This window comes from Ranitomeya variabilis, chromosome 2 (assembly GCF_051348905.1).
Source record: "Ranitomeya variabilis isolate aRanVar5 chromosome 2, aRanVar5.hap1, whole genome shotgun sequence".
Lineage (NCBI taxonomy): Eukaryota > Metazoa > Chordata > Amphibia > Anura > Dendrobatidae > Ranitomeya > Ranitomeya variabilis.
In genome coordinates, this window is record NC_135233.1 from 336,304,478 (window position 1) to 336,321,996 (window position 17,519).

Consider the following 17,519-nt stretch of genomic DNA (forward strand, 5'->3'; position numbering starts at 1 on the left):
TTACCTTGACTATAACTTCTCTGTTTCTGTATGCGATGGACTGGCCTTTTGAGGATGAGAACCTTTAGCTAACTTTCCACTTGCCTTACAAATATGGGTACTTTACACTTCATCTATTGTTTTTGCAACATATACTAGAAGCGCATACAGTTCTGTCCCTATTATTCCATAGGCAGCTGTTCTTTAAAGAAAAAGGTAAAGATCGTGCTGCAGCTCCAAGCAGGTGATTTCTTACCCCATTGCTGGATTTACAGCTGTACTGCTCGGTGTGTAATGTCCTCCATGCTGCTGCTTCTGTCTATGTGTACCGTTTATGGGCGATACCATAGCAGCCAGTCTCCACTCACTAACTCAGAGACAAGTGAAAGTTAGAGCCTGCAGAGGAGAAAACTGGTGAAAAATGTAGGATACCAGTTATATGATGGTCAGAAATTGTGCTAATCCTCTTCTACACACATATTACTCTGAGTTACCTGAAACCAGATGTATATTGATGCACCACAATCCTAAAATTACCAACAAAATACACTCTATCACTAGAAATGAAAACCATTTGAGATTTGCTCCTGTTTGAAGAAAAACAAAATCTATCCACCACTTTTAGATCTTCGCTAAAGAAGCTGGCTGTATCTATGTGATAATTATGGACCACACGTTAAAGGGGTTTTCCACTGCTCGTATATTGAAGATCTATCTTTTGGACAAGTCATCGGTATCAGACTGGGTGTTGTCCGACACCAGGAAAATTGCAAAGGGGAACGGGATAGTTGATAAAGTGAGACAATAAGCCTATCTAAACATAGCACACTTAAAAAAGAGAAGGGTAGATATTAATGGCATCTTCCGGGATAGTGCATTCCAGAAAACTGGCGCAGCATGAGAGAAGTCTTGGAGATGGAAATGGGAGGTTCGAATTATGGAGGATGTCGGTTTTAGATCGCTTGCAGAATGGCGGGCATGGGTCGGGTGATAGACAGATGAGGGAGGAGATGGGTGTTGCAGAACTGTGTAGAGCTTTGAAGGTAAGATCGATAAGTATATATTGTACTCTGTAGCAGATGGGCAACTAGTGCAATGACTGGCACAAAGTTAAAGGCGTTGGTGTAGTGACTGGACAGAAATACGACCCTGGCTAGTGTATTCAAGACAGATTGGAGAGGAGAAAGATTGGTAAGAGGGAGATACCTATGGCATGGGTGTATCTACTAGCAGAACAGTGGATTAGACAGACAGTGGATTTTCCCCTTCACACACATCTCTTTGTGGGACACAGGCCCCCATATTATTCATATTATGGTTATTCCTATGTCTTTGGCCAACTTTAGGTTGCTCCATGAGCTTACACAACATGGGACCATTTGGCTGATATTTGACATTATGCAAGAAAGTTGTGTGTTGGGGGGGGGGGGGGTCCTATTTCATCCGAAAAAGCACATGTTAGTTATTGGACCGTCCCCTGTTTTAGTGTAGACTCGCCACTCATTACTGTCTACAAACATACAGCTCCAGCTAGGTGAAAGTCAACCATTTTTGTGATCTACTTGTGCTTTTTTTCATTGATTGTCAGATTTTCTTTAGGGCTTTGTGGTATAGATCCCAAGAGCCGATGTACCTAAAATGTGACGTCTGTGAGAGTTGACCACCATTGCTATACTTTGATGCTGCGGGGGCAAAATTGCCTCTGCAAGCAGAGTGATGGAGCGTGCCAGCAGCCTGGTATTTTGGAGCAGCCACACAGATATGCCACTGGGAAGCATCAGTGAGATGGGAGACAGAGGAGGGATGCAGAAGATACAGAAAGAGAATGACTCAAGGCTCCCCATAGGTCAGGTGGTTGGAGGTTGTTAGCTTAGCTACGTATTTATACCTCTCCCTGAAGTTATTGCAAATATCCTGCACAAAAATATGCAACTTTTTATCTGCACATTTTGAAAAAAATGTATTGACTTTTGGTTGAATAGAAGAACCTGTCAGATCAACTGTTTTCTACTTTGTGTCTGCATTGTGTTTGTACCTGGTGATGGATCCCTGTTTGGTTTGTGAATCTATCATGCTTCGCCCTCTCAGACATGGCACTAGTCCTATGCCAGTGTAGACTTTTTGCCCAGATTTAAAGGAAACCTGTCAGGAAATCCATTGTGCGTGAAGCACAAGTAGCATGAATCTAAAACTGGCTCTGTTGTTTCAGCTGTGTATATTTTACTCTCGCCGTGGCTTTTCAGACCAAACTTTAAAATTTGGTTGGGCACAATGTCCCCAATTCATCAAGATCTGCAACATTCATCAATTGGGCAAGGTGTGACTTCACGCCTCAGCTCCGCACATTTTAGCAGAACTTTGCGAAACTGACTTGAACAAGTTGCAAACTTTTAGTGTAATCTGAAGTTGCGACTAACGAAAGTGTTTAAAGCCAGGTGGCTGGCAAGAACACTTTGATGCATCGTTACCTATGTATCTTGGATGATTAATCTGAAGCATGTGTCTGGCAACTTCTCCATGACCAGCTCCTGAAGACTGACAGGTTTCTCCCAAAGTGTGTGTATAGAGGGAGATCTGTCAGTCTAGGGGAGTTGGGCACGGAGGAGCCGCCAGAGACCGGCATCTGACTGGTCATATGAGACATGGTCCTAAGCCGAATTGTCAAAAAGTGTTTACTCCGAAATGCTGCGTTTCCCAGTAAATGATACATATCTGTAGTGACACATCTCAATCACCATCTCCTCAGGTTGCCTTTACATTTGTGTCTGTGGCTTTCTGACCCTGATACTAAAAACTGCTGCAGAGGCTTCTTCTGAAACCTATGTAGGAGTGGGTGCCATCTTGGCAGGAGCGGGCTGTATCGGTATATTCTTTGCCTCTGATTTGGTACCACACAGGCACTTTTTCCATTATTTTCCCTACTGGGCTTCTAATATGTGGGTTTATGCGTTTGCTATTTGCATCTGACTTTGCATACCATTTACCATGCTTCCATGGTGCATTATTTGCTTGTCCTCTCCTTGCCTTTCGCGTTGTGTAACTCGTTTTTACATTTGCATTTTGACTCTTGTATTTTAATTTTTTTTTTGCTGTAAGTAAAGTTTTGTTATAATAATGTACACTTTTTTGATGGTTGGACATTTTTCTTGTGATTTGTAGTTACAATTGAGTTACTACACTATTACTGTTTCCGCGCTAATCCTAGTGTTACCAGATTTATTACATTGTAGAGGTTTATGGTACCTGCCTGGTCGATCAAGATTGTGCTCAAACCTCTCTCTTTTTTTAGTCTTTGTTTTTAACGACAGCCAGATTAGTTGAGACTTTGGATCTCTCAGGTGCCCTATTATTAATATTTTTCTGTATTTCTTTTTTTTGTACTGAGCATTGTTATTGCAGTAGTGTAATCTCCTGCAGTATTGTACACACGGCCCTATACTGCTTATTATACGATCTGTATTCTCTTTTTGTCTATTGTATACAGATGTGGAAGAACGTGGCGGCACATAGCAATGACAAGCCGATACAGAGTGGAGATAGATACTTTGTAGTATTTCCTTTAGTATAACCATAAGGCTAATGGCTTGTAGAGCCCCCCTGATATGGATACGGCCATGATAACATACACAGCCCCTTTTGTGATAAACACACCGTATTGGTGTTGCAGGGCACACAGTCAGCAGGGGGCTTTTGTAATGGATCCGGTGCTCTTTTGTCTGACGATTAGCTGGTGCACACCATCCCTTTCTGTCGAGTTGCCTGAATCGCTTCTTTATCTGCTGCCCCCATTTGAGATCTCGCCGCCATCAGTCAGCAGCCCCTGGAGGTCAGACAGAGCCGGGAGCTGCGGAGTGGCCCCCCAGATGGACACCTGCATGCCTGGCTTCCCTGTCACTACTTTAGGCAATTTGTGATCTGTACAGGGGGGAGGGCTGAGCATTGAATCAGATTGTTGATAACGTCCCCACAAGGACTGCTATTAAGAGCACGCTTCTCTACTGCAGAAGACAGAGCTATCCCTGATCCTACAGCATGTTAGCCGGCCAGGACGTTTCTCTTCCAGAATGTGGCCACAGACTAGGGAAATGAGCGCGCCCTCACAGCCGTGCACCATGCAGACACGTCCAGCCCTTCATCTTTGCCATTTTCCGTCCCAGTGAAGGATTAAAAGGACTGCTTGATGCATCTTTTTATTTTTTTGATGGTGTGATTTCTCTTCCCCGTCCATTATGGCAATCTCGCAATGTGTGACCAGAGCTTGCTCCACAGGAAGATAGGCTGCTGAATTTAGCCACTGATCACCCACTAGCCCTGGCCTAAGGCTATGCTGAGATTTCTATCCCATTTGTATTGTTGCAGCTCAAAGGACGAGTGTTCAGAGGATGACAAGTGTATTCTGAGTAGGTATGTTTTGTTTCATGCAAATCCCCCCCCCCCCCCCCCAATCCCTCTTCTTTCCCACCCTCCGTATTGGATAGATATCAAGCTTTTAGAGCCGTGGGTGCTTGATTAAAGTGCTGCAGTGTCCTTAGCCGAATTCCATTACAATCAAGTTTTTATTTGCGTTAGATCTTATTTTAGCGGCTTTATAATAAGGCTGCATTGTACTGCTGTGTGCAGTGCGGGGTTTACTTTTTTTTTTTTTTTCACTCCTCACTCTTCCTTTCTCCCATCTCCTTTACTAACCCACTGCAGTCAACGCTTCTCTAACGAGGTGGCACTATTGTTGAGGTAGAGCAATAGACTCATCGGATCGCTTTAGGGGACAGGAGGATTTAAAAGGCAATGCCTGGCGACCCTATTTTTACAGATTGGAAGCATCGGTCTGAGGGCATTGGCAGAGTCATTTGCTTGTGTGCAGAGCATCGTCATCATCAGCAGCAGCAGGAACAGCAGCAGCATCCTCTGCCATGTCAGTAGTGTGTTGGATGGAAGTCCTAGTCGGTAGTCTGTTATGGAAACGCTGTTTACTGTTATTGTAGTACCGTGGTGACAACATGCCATTGAAATGGAAAACCAGCTCTCCTGCTATCTGGAAATTCCCCGTTCCCGTGCTTAAAACATCCAGGTCATCGCTGCTTTCTCCAGCATACATGTAAGTGAGAGACACGAGGAAACCTCTAAGGTGGGCTTTTATTTAAGAGAATACCCTCTGGACAAAAATGCAGCAGCGGTATTCTGCATTTCAAAGAAAGGAAAAAAAAAATCCAAGGAGAGAAAAGTTCTTCCTGTCTGTAATCTATTATTCAGATCACCATAGTTAATTATTGAGATTACATATATCACTGCAAAAAAAAAATAAAAATCTTTGTCATTATTGGGTATTCTACATTGAACAAAGGTCCATCCTTAAGCTTAGTGATCTTTTGTAAGTTTCCCTGAACGACGACCATTGGTGTTTTCAGCCCTAAACCCACTGTGGTTTTATCTTTTTTTGTGTTTGGGGAGGGGGTGACCAAACCATACCTGCCATTGTCCAACCGATGATGTGTCCAGTTTGTGTGCCGTGCCAAATAAACCTTCATAAATCATGTGCACCCATGATTTATAAGACGTGACCAGGTTTGCTGCCTCCTATGCCTTTTCTCAGTCCTATGTAATGCAGAGCATGTGTATGTTTTGTACATGCAATTTAATATTGTTTCTGTTTTTTGTCTTTGCCTGTCGTGCCCTTTATGAATAGCTTTTTTTTTACGCCTGTATAAAGTATTACTTGTCTTTATTACCGTACTTAGTTTATTCAAATATCAAGTTCGATAGTGTGTGCTTTTCACTAATATTTTAGTAATGATTTTGGAATCTTGAACTTGTCATAATATATATTATTTATGTCTTGTGTAACTCTTTGGTCTGTGCTCAGTCTGTTGTCCCTTTCACTTCAAAAGTAAAATTATATAATGGGTGTAATGATCCATAAGGACACCCCACCATATCACAGCTGCGATTCCTGGTCTGGCTGCTGGTCTTGTGACCCCAGCGATCGCCATCACAGGTATATATTCGTTCTGGTCACGAGACCCACAGTCTGGCCACAACATACAGCCGTGATACGGATGGGCCAATACAGCAACTATATGGTTGAATATGACCCTAAATAAGGGTCCTTCTATCCAAAATCTTCACCCTTTTTAAAACTCTGCAAAAAAAAAAAAAAAAAACACCCTTAATATTCCGTGATGACTGCAGTTAACCTTAAGATTACGTGTTGGAGGTGGTTTAATAACTCTAGGGGGTAAGAAAAAAAATTACATTTGATTCCAGGCAATGGAAATCCTTGGAAAACATTAGTGACCCCCAGCTGTACAGCGTTGGGACTGTCAAACAGCTCCTCATATCTCCGCTTCCTTGACCCCTGTAAGTGTGATAGAAGGGGAGTGAAATATTAGGGTTAATGGCAGTCACACTTAAGTTATTAAACATTTTTGCTATTTGTTTCATAATGGTGATATACGGCGGTGTCACCTCCTTTTATACAGTGCTGTTCCCTCTATGACCTGTTCATGAAATCTCCTTAGTGTATATTATATACTTGCTACCTGTTTTTTTCTTTATTTTATTTTATACCCCCTCATCAAGACAAAGGAGGAAGCAAAATGCAGATGTTTAGTTTAGCAGGGGTTAAAAATGGAAGACTCCCAACAATGGAGCTCTTTTTTGTTAGACAATGTACAATGAGGGCTTTGTCACCTGTCTTCCGCCTAAGATTAACGCGTCCCACGTTTTATAGCAGATTGGCTTATTAACCCTTTCTCTGGCCTTAAGGACTCCCCTGATCCTTTGACTTGTGCGATGGACGTGAACTAGACCCTCCTGTACTATGGACTTCTCCAGACTATTTGCTCCGATGGGTTCAGAGACCTCCTCCTTTACCAGGAGACGACGACAGCTTACATGCTTTACCTCCCGAGTTTACGTAGGACTTAGTAATAGACTTGGACTCCGTATTATTGACAGGGCAGGATATCTGAGGCACGAGCACCTAATTTATTTTGCTGGTACATGTTTTAGGAAACATCTTAAGACCTCGTCACGTAGATGGAGCAGCCCGGTATCTCGTAGTATCTGTGCATAGCTCTTAAATGTATGAAAAAGCCGCATATTTGTGGTTGGGGACTACAAGAGTATTAGTCAAGACGAGGTGACTACGGCAAGGATGTCGTCAGTTTGTAGGGTGGGCGTTGTGGTCAGCCACTACTGGAATGACTGCAATACTTAAAATGTATCTCTGATCGGACTCATCCTAAATGTACATGGTGTAAAATAAGAGGGACAGTTTTGCGAGTCCACAACCCATGGATACATTTTTGTGTAGAGCTTTCCTGATTCATTCTTCATCTGTTCTTCTAATGTTGCTAATGGGTTTTAGTGCTTTTTTTTTTTTATTCTTCACTTTTATTTTACAGGTAATTGAATGTTTTTTATCGAGCACCCCTGTGTGTGCGTCTAAGTATCTTGTGTGGCCATGACCTGGTTTTGGTGATGAGATTCAGCTTGGGGCCATGAACATTATTTTTTTTTTTTGTTTCTTGTCCTTATGACCCATTTTTCTTTTGGTCTTGGTGTGTGTAGATCTTCATAGTGTTATAGATAAGACTACGCGATCTGATGCTGGATGTCTCCGTGTCCTATGTATGTGATGAGTCTTTATGACTAGCAAGTGTTGTCTGATACTTGATGTATCCTATATCCAGCAGTCTTCTCAGTGTGAAGTCGGCCATGGGCATTTTCTAGTTAATACACCTTGTGAAAGGTCCTGACAGGTAAAGGTTTATATAAGGAGCTCAATGTCGCTCCTCCGTCTCATCACCTCATTTATGTACCTGCTTTTTGTAGAATAAAGTGGACTTCTTCCTTCTTTCTACATTGGGGTTACACTTGGTCCAGCATGAAGCCATATAAAAATAACCTCTTTCTACCAGCAGAGACAGAAGGGTCTTGGATAAGTGGCACCGTGCAGTTATCTGATTGCAGGAGATGAATGGCATAACGTTTTTGCTGCTATTTATGAGTAGGAAGAAAGTTTTGATTACATTTCAAGACAGTAAAACTCTGGGAACTGAAATTCATTGCTCCAGTTTTGCAATAGTGATTGATCTACAGCTCTAGTGAAATCCTAATTCATGTTGATGATACTTTGATTTGGTAGCGTACTTTATATTTAGTCGTCTTTCATGGACACGTAGGTCACTGGTTCTGATATGTAAGTGAAAGCTACTCTATACATGGCCATTTTTTACCTATTGTTCTCTTTGTTATGATCCTTCCTTTTGGTTGTTTGCCATTCACTTGTCTAAATAAGAGCTTTGCCGCTGATATGTGGTTGTTTTTTTCTTTCTTTCTTTTTGTCTTCTGATTTTATTGCTGAATTGATTCTTTTGTTGAAGTTTTGGGATGCCCGAGCAAAAAGAGGGTACCGTATATACTCAAGTATAAGCCGACCCGAGTATAAGCCGACCCCCCCCTAATTTTTCCACAAAAAAACTGGGAAAACTTAATGACTCGAGTATAAGCCTAGGGTGGAAAATGCAGCAGCTACCGGTAAATTTCAAAAGTAAAAATAGATACCAATAAAAGTAAAATTAATTGAGACATCAGTAGGTTAAGTGTTTTTGAATCCATATTGAACCAGGAGGTGGAGCCGCATATTCATTACTGTAATGAGCGGGACCATGTGACTGCTCAGTACAGGAAGAATATGCAGCGCTGAAAGAAGCAGGGACGCGCAGGGACCGCGCCAGCCGTAGGTGAGTATAATTAGACAGCCCCCGCCCCCCCCTCCCCTGCTGACCCCAGGGTATGACTCGAGTATAAGCCGAGAGGGGGACTTTCAGCCCCCAAAAATGGGCTGAAAATCTCGGCTTATACTCGAGTATATACGGTAATCATGTAACAAAAATAAAAAATAAAAGGGTCACTTATCCTGGGTCTTGCAATTCAACTTGCACCAAGTCTATCAGCCACATCGGTGGTCTGAGAGCCACCTGATACCTGACAGCATATACAGCTTTTATTATGCCGGTCTGGCTCGATGTCACCATTGCAGTGTGACGTTGTGCCAAGTCAGCTAATCGGAAAAAGAGCTTTGGGTGCCATAGAGTAAGAAGTGATTTCTAGGACAACGATTACTGACAAGACGATGGATAGAATCCTTCAGATCAGTTTGCTCCAACTGTAGTCACTATTCAAAAATTGATGTACAAAAAAAGCGATAATCCTATATTAAAGGGAGTCTCAGCAGGTTTTAGCTATGTCATCTGAAAGCACCATGATATAGGGGCAGAGAACCTGATTCCAGATAGAATCCCTGTTTTATCTGTCGTAGCAGTGCTCTGAATGCCGAGCGGTGTATAACCCCGCCCTCATCAATGATTGGCAGCTTGCTGACAGTGTACACAGGAAGCTGCCAATCAGTGATGTAGGCGGGGTATATAGATTCAGTGGACCACTTACTCCTGCAGTAATAAGTGATAATCTTCTGCTAATAAAACACTGATTGTATTGAAACTACAGCAAGCTGCTGAGCAAGTGATACATCGCTGGAATCAGGCTCTCTGCCCCCACAGTATGCTGCTCTCAGATTATATATACAAAAGAACAATTGGTAAAAGGAGAAAAAAAAACAATCTTCTCAAATGACAAATCCAACTTCTTCACTAGGTGTATATCCTCAAAAGCAAGTGAGTCAGTACAAATAGTACCTTTATTGAAAGTTGATTAAAATATCATAAATAAGCCGCTGCAAACCCACAAAGGTTAAGACAACCCTTGACAACAAAATATGAGACGTTGGTAGGGACAATATTGACCCAAGGTGAGTAGAGTGTTGGGATCTTTTGTTTAGGATACTAAACGGACAGGGGTCGGTCCTAGTAGAGGTGGTCCGTGTAGCGAAAGGCACACCTCAGAGAAGAAGCTAATCTAAATTGAATCCCCACTAGTAATACTAATCAATTAGTCTCAAAGGAATAAGAAAAAAGAACAACCTCACCCATTTAGGAGGTTCAGCGCAGTTATGGCATATAGACTCTTGTCGTGATGACTCCTGTTCCTTATTCTTGTTGGAACTAACCCTAAGAGAGCCCTATCGGCTTCCTCATAGATTGTAAGCTTGCGAGCAGGGCCCTCATTCCTCTTGGTATCTGTTTTGATCTATGTGTGTTTATTGTTTTACTGTAATGTCCAAGTCCCCTCTATAATGTAAAGTGCTGCGAAATATGTTGGAGCTATAGAAATAAAATTTATTATTATTGCCTACCTGGTCAGTCCCAAAACTCTGACCAGGTCAGTCCACAGCTATACCCACTTCTAAATAATAGATCCCACCACTCTACTCACCTTTTGGATCAATTTTGTCCTTATCTGCGTGCCTTACATTTTTGTTAAGGGTTGTTTTTTACCTTTTGAGGGTTTGCAGCTGCTTATATATAATCTTTTAATTAACTTTCAATAAAGATTATGCTCTGAGATTAAATGGCAAAAAAGTTGGTGGCAGATTCCCTTTTAAAAGGACTCTCATTACAGTATAACTGTACAACCACATACATGCTCTCGATGCTTCATGGCGGGGCCAATTATTTTACTGCACCTTCCCACCCGCTAGTTTTCCATCTATCTCCGCCCTTCTTTGGCTCTATAAAGCTAGAGCGGTCAATCAAATAAGGAAGGGTGTAGAGAAAAAAGGACAACAGGCCAGTGGGGAGGTGTATATAAATGACTGGCCACGCCATGAAGCACCGAGCGGCAGGACTTGGTATGAACAGTCATTCTGTGCTGATAGTCCCTTTAAATTGCTACTTTATGAGACAGAGGTGCTTAAAGGGAACCTGTCACCCTGTTTTTTCAGTATGAGATAAAAATACCATTAAATAGGGCCTGAGCTGTGCTGGACAATAGTGTATTTTGTGTACCCTGATTCTCCACCTATGCTGCCGAAATACCTTACCAAAGTCGCCGTTTTCGCCTGTCAATCAAGGTGGTCTGGTCAAATGGGCGTGGTGAAATCACTTCTTCTCCCCCAGATCTTGCTTATCTTTCCGTTGGTGGCGTAGTGGTTTGCGCATGCCCAACAGCGGAATGCACTGCGCAGCTGAAGAAAAAGCGCAATCTGCGCTATTCACCGCTTTATCGCTGGCGGCGGCCATCTTCCTGAGGCCGCGTGTGCGCAGATGGAGCGCTCTGCTGCCCGGGGCTTCAGGAAAATGGCCGCGGGATGCCGCGCGTGCGCAGATGGAGATCGCGGCGGCCATTTTCCTGAAGCCGATATGCGAACCCGGCTTCAGGAAAATGGCCGCCGCGATCTCCACCTGCGCACGCGCGGCATCCCGCGGCCATTTTCCTGAAGCCCCGGGCAGCAGAGCGCTCCATCTGCGCACGCGCGGCCTCAGGAAGATGGCCGCCGCCAGCGATAAAGCGGTGAATAGCGCAGATCGCGCTCTTTTCTTCAGCTGCGCAGTGCATTCCGCTGTTGGGCATGCGCAAACCACTACGCCACCAACGGAAAGATAAGCAATATCTGGGGGAGAAGAAGCGATTTCACCACGCCCATTTGACCAGACCACCTTGATTGACAGGCGAAAACGGCGACTTTGGTAAGGTATTTCGGCAGCATAGGTGGGGAATCAGGGTCCACAAAATACACTATTGTCCAGCACAGCTCAGGCCCTATTTAACGGTATTTTTATCTCGTACTGAAAAAACGGGGTGACAGGTTCCCTTTAATTAGTGTGGATTTTCTGTGTTTTGTGTGAAGATTTTACATACTGATGTGGATGCATAAAACTCGCAACGTAGCACAGTACCAGTTACGATAATGAGATTTCAAAAATCTCATCTGCACATTGTGTCAATTTTCCCACATGTAAATTGGCCTGCAGTGCGGATTTTAAAATCTGCAAAATGTAAATTCTTTGTGCGGAATTGTAGACTTCACCCTTTGCAATTTGTTAGGTAAAATGAAGAGACCACTGCAAAATGTTCAGTTTGTCTGATTTTTCTCTTTCTAGGTATATTTTTGAGTAAATTGTTCTTTTATTCTATAAACTACTGACAACATGTCTCCAAAGTTCCAAGCAATACATTTTGTATTTATTTTCTGAAAATGAGAAATGGTCAAAGTAAGAAAAAAATGCATTGCTTGCAGAACTCAAATAATGCAAAAGAAAACAAGTTCATAATCATTTAGAAACACTACTAATGTTTTAACTCAGGAAGAGTTCAGAAATCAATATTTTGTGGAGTAATCATGATTTTTAATCACAGTTTTATGCGTCTTGGCATGCTTTCCACCAGTCTTTCACACTGCTTTTGGCATTATGCCACTTCTGGTACAAAAATGTAAGCAGTTCTTCTTTGTTTTATGGCTTGTGACTATCCATCGTCCTCTTTATTACATTCCAGTGGTTTTTAATGGGGTTCAGGTCTGGAGATTGGGCTGGCCATGACAGGGATTTGATGTGGTGGTCCTTCATCCACACCTTGATTGACCTAGCTGTGTGGCATGGCGCATTGTCCTGCTGGAAAAACCAGTCCTCGGAGTTGGGGAATATTGCCTGAGCAAATCTAGTAAAGCTAGAAAAAAGCCTTTCATTAATGAGAAGCAAAGGAGAGCCAGGCTGAAGTTTGCCAAAGACCATAAGGATTGGACCATAGACGACTGGAGTAAGGTAATCTTCTCCGTTGAGCCTAATTTTCAGCTTTGCCCAACACCTGGTCATCTAATGGTTAGACGGAGACCTGGAGAAGCGTACAAGCCACAGTGCCTTGCGCCCACTGTGAAATTTGGTGGAGGATCGGTGATGTTCTGGGGATGCTTCAGCAAGGCTGGAATTGGGCAGGTTAATCTTTGCGAAGGACGTATGAATCAAACCGCCTACAAGGTTACCTGGAAAAACAGTGGATTCCTTCTACTCAGGCAATGTTCCCCAACTCTGAAAACTGTTTTTTCCAGCAGGACAATGCGCCATGCCACCCAGCTAGGTCAATCAAGGTGTGGATGAAGGACCACCACATTAAATCCCTGTCATGGCTAGCCCAATCTGCAGACCTGAACCCCATTGAAAACCTCTGGAATATAACCAAGAGGACGATGGATAATCACAAGCCATCTAACAAAGAAGAACCGCTTACATTTTTGTACCAAGAGTGGCATAAGGTCACCCAGAAGCAGTGTGCAAGACTGGTGGAAAGCATGCCAAGACACATGAAAGCTGTGATTAAATATCATGGTTATTCCACAAAATATTGATTTCTGAACTGAACTCTTCCTGAGTTAAAACATTAGTATTGTTTCTAAATGATTATGAACTTTTTTTTGCATTATTTGAGGTCTGTAAGCAATGCATTTTTTTGTTATTTTGACCATTTCTCATTTTCAGAAAATAAATACAAAAGTTATTGCTTGGAATGTCGGAGACATGTTGTCAGTAGTTTATAGAATAAAAGAACAATTTACATTTTACTCAAAAATATACCTATAAAGAGAAAAATCAGACAAACTGAACATTTTGCAATGGTCTCTTCATTTTTGCCAGAGCTGTATGATCATTCCTGGCTACAAATGGCTATAGCACCAGATACATTGTGGCTATAAGTTTTGTATGAAAGCCTTGTCTTGTATTGTAAGTAAAGAGGCTGAGAAGATCTGAGCAGGCGCTCCTCCTCCTGTACCTGGATGGCTTTGGGATCAGAGGAGGAGTGCTAATGTGATTTTTGTGCATTTTATGACCACTCTTATCAGCCAGAGAACATAACCGATCCTTAGTGTAAAATCCACTCTCTTCTCTGGGAATACCTGTTGCACACAATTGTTCCTAGAGGACATCTAATGTATTTCTAATCAGTCCAGCAGATTTCTGTCAGAAATGACATTTTAACTTACTGGCTGTCGCCATAGGCTGATTTCACGTTTGTGGTCAGGAGGGCTGCGGATGGCAGCGTACTTTCATAGTTACATAGTTATTAAGGTTGAAGGAAGACTTTAAGTCCATCTAGTTCAACCCATAGCCTAACCTAACATGCCCTAACATGTTGATCCAGGGGAAGGCAAAAAAAACCCATGTGGCAAACAGTAAGCTCCACCATGGGGAAAAAAATTCCTTCCCGACCCCACATACGGCAATCAGACTAGTTCCCTGGATCAACGCCTTATCAAGGAATCTAATATATATACCCTGTAACATTATACTTTTCCAGAAAGGTATCCAGTCCCCTCTTAAATTTAAGTAATGAATCACACATTACAACATCATACGGCAGAGAGTTCCATAGTCTCACTGCTCTTACAGTAAAGAATCCGCGTCTGTTATTATGCTTAAACCTTTTTTCCTCCAGACGTAGAGGATGCCCCCTTGTCCCGGTCACCGGTCTATGATTAAAAAGAGCATCAGAAAGGTCTTTGTACTGTCCCCTCATATATTTATACATTAACATAAGATCACCCCTTAGCCTTCGTTTTTCCAAACTAAATAGCCCCAAGTGTAATAACCTATCTTGGTATTGCAGACCCCCCAGTCCTCTAATAACCTTGGTCGCTCTTCTCTGCACCCGCTCTAGTTCAGCTATGTCTTTCTTATACACCGGAGACCAGAACTGTGCACAGTATTCTAAGTGTGGTCGAACTAGTGACTTGTATAGAGGTAAAATTATGTTCTCCTCATGAGCATCTATGCCTCTTTTAATGCATCCCATTATTTTATTTGCCTTAGTGCAGCTGCCTGACACTGGCCACTGAATATGAGTTTGTCATCCACCCATACACCCAGGTCTTTTTCATTGACGGTTTTGCCCAGAATTTTAGAATTAAGCACATAGTTATACATCTTATTACTTCTACCCAAGTGCATGACCTTACATTTATCTCCATTAAAGCTCATTTGCCATTTATCAGCCCAAGCTTCTAGTTTACACAAATCATCCTGTAATATAAAATTGTCCTCCTCTGTATTGATTACCCTGCAGAGTTTAGTGTCATCTGCAAATATTGAAATTCTACTCTGAATGCCCCCTACAAGGTCATTAATAAATATGTTAAAAAGAAGAGGGCCCAATACTGACCCCTGTGGTACCCCACTACTAACCGCGACCCAGTCCGAGTGTACGCCATTAATAACCACCCTTTGTTTCCTATCCCTGAGCCAGCTCTCAACCCACTTGCACATATTTTCCCCTATCCCCATTATTCTCATTTTATGTATCAACCTTTTGTGTGGCACCATATCAAAAGCTTTTGAAAAGTCCATATACACTACATCTACTGGGTTCCCTTGGTCCAGTCCGGAACTTACCTCTTCATAGAAGCTGATCAAATTAGTCTGACATGAACGGTCCCTAGTAAACCCGTGCTGATACTGGGTCATGAGGTTATTCCTCTTCAGATACTCCAGTATAGCATCCCTTAGAATGCCCTCCAGGATTTTACCCACAGTAGAGGTTAAGCTTACAGGCCTATAATTTCCGAGTTCAGTTTTTGTCCCCTTTTTGAATATTGGCACCACATTTGCTATACGCCAGTCCTGTGGTACAGACCCTGTTATTATGGACTCTTTAAAGATTAAAAATAATGGTCTATCAATGACTGTACTTAATTCCTGCAGTACTCGGAGGTGTATCCCATCCGGGCCCGGAGATTTGTCAATTTTAGTGATTTTTAGACGCCGCCGTACTTCCTGCTGGGTTAAGCAGGTAACATTTAATTGGGAATTTTTATCACTAGTCATATTGGCTGCCATGAGATTTTCTTTTGTAAATACTGATTGAAAAAAAGTCATTTAGCATATTGGCTTTTTCCTCATCCTCATCCACCATTTCCCCCAGACTATTTTTAAGGGGGCCAACACTATCATATTTTAGTTTCTTACTATTTATGTAGTTAAAGAATATTTTGGGGTTATTTTTGCTCTCTCTAGCAATGAGTCTCTCTGTCTCAATCTTTGCTGCCTTGATTTGCTTTTTACAGAATTTATTTAATTTTTTGTATTTATTTAATGCCTCCTCACTACCTACTTCCTTTAATTCTCTAAATGCTTTCTTTTTGTCACTTATTGCGCCCCTTACAGCTTAATTTAGCCATATTGGTTTCCTCCTATTTCTAGTATGTTTATTCCCATACGGTATATACTGTGCACAGGTCCTATCCAGGATGCTAATAAACGTCTCCCTTCTTCCTCCTTGAAGCTCCACGTACCCTCCGTTTACTCTGCATGCGTCCTGCGTACCTATCTTTAACATTGGGTACGCAGGGACGTGCGTTGTATGCGGATGCGTCCGCATGCGGCGATTTGACGTGTGTGGCGACCGCACGGAAACGCAAAATTTTGTTTGTTTTTATGCAGTTCATTGAATGGTAAAAAGTGACCAGTCAATGTGATCCTCTAGGTCAGTACAATTATGCCAAAACAGAACTTTACATAACTTTTTTTATTTTTTCGCTTAAATGTAAAAAAAAAAAATTAGGTTGGTGTCGCTAAATTTTTTTTTTTTTTTTACTACTAATGTTTTTATTTTTCTTGAGATGGTGCTGTGTGGGGTCTTACTTTTTGCGTGACCACCTGACTCTTTCTTTGATACCATTTTGGTGTTCGTTCATATGATGTTTTGATCACTATTTATTCTATTTTTGTGGACAGGTTTGGTGGGATACAGTCACTGTGTAACATGTGCCGTCCTCATATTTTGTATCTTTTTTTTCCTTTTTTTCTAAAATAGCTTTTCTTGTCTCCACAGTTTGGGCAATTTTTGTAAAAATGTCCAGACATAATCCTAAGTGGCATGTATGCACTCTACATCTTAAACTTCTATTTGTATTCGGTTTTGTGCATCTAAATGTCTACTTGGATCAGTCTTGTTCACAAACATTTTATGCTCACCTCCCCCTAAAATAAACTTTGTAACAAAATTTCATAAAGACGTGAGCGTGTTTAAAATTAGGAGTTGCATTTTAGCAGTGTGCAAGGTGTCTGCTTTTAGAAAATATATGGGTATCGGGTTTTATTTTATAATTTGATTTCTATTGTATTTTGTAGGTGTCAAAAGTGGGCAAAACGTCTAGTAACCCAAGGGAAATAAATCTAAAGTATGCCCATAAAGATCTGGTGGCTTGAATTTCAACTCCCAACTTTTGTTCTTTGTGAGATAAGCTGATGGCAGGGATGTCTGGCAGAGGCTTTTTTTTCTCTCCCTATTGGCAGCACATGAACATTCAGATAAGCTGAGCGTGCACTTGTATCGGGGGACCTTGGCTCGGCCGACAGCTATCGCATGTGTATGGCGAACTTTAGAAAGTCGTCTGTCAGCCTGGTCTTGGCCAACAAACTGTTTTTGAATGTACATATTTTTACTAAAGGTATCCTATGGATGCTTAGTCACGATTATTGTTAATATGTGGACAATAAAAGTACCCTAATTCCATACTGTTATCAATATTTGCCATAGCGGATTGCAGGGAAATACTACACAAAAAAAAAAAACCCATGTCCAGCAACATGCGCACCCCCGCAGAAACCTTGCACACCTAGACACCCACACACTCTCGGACTCCATCCTAC

General features: G+C 42.0%; 1 protein-coding gene across 5 annotated transcripts in view; it reads left to right on the top strand.

The window, feature by feature from the left end:
- Positions 1 to 17,519, top strand: part of KLHL13 (kelch like family member 13) — an 88,280-nt gene that overhangs the window by 15,074 nt on the left and 55,687 nt on the right. The window contains exons 1-2 of one of the 5 annotated variants that reach the window (XM_077285367.1): positions 4,339 to 4,383; positions 4,962 to 5,074. The exons of 2 other annotated variants lie outside the window; for them this stretch is intronic. In XM_077285367.1, coding sequence (XP_077141482.1) covers positions 4,977 to 5,074 — 98 coding nt within the window. In that variant the 5' untranslated portion in view covers positions 4,339 to 4,383; positions 4,962 to 4,976. Of the gene's footprint in view, positions 1 to 4,338; positions 4,384 to 4,961; positions 5,075 to 17,519 lie in introns of those variants that run through there. 2 more of the 5 variants (XM_077285368.1, XM_077285366.1) reach the window with 2 other exon arrangements.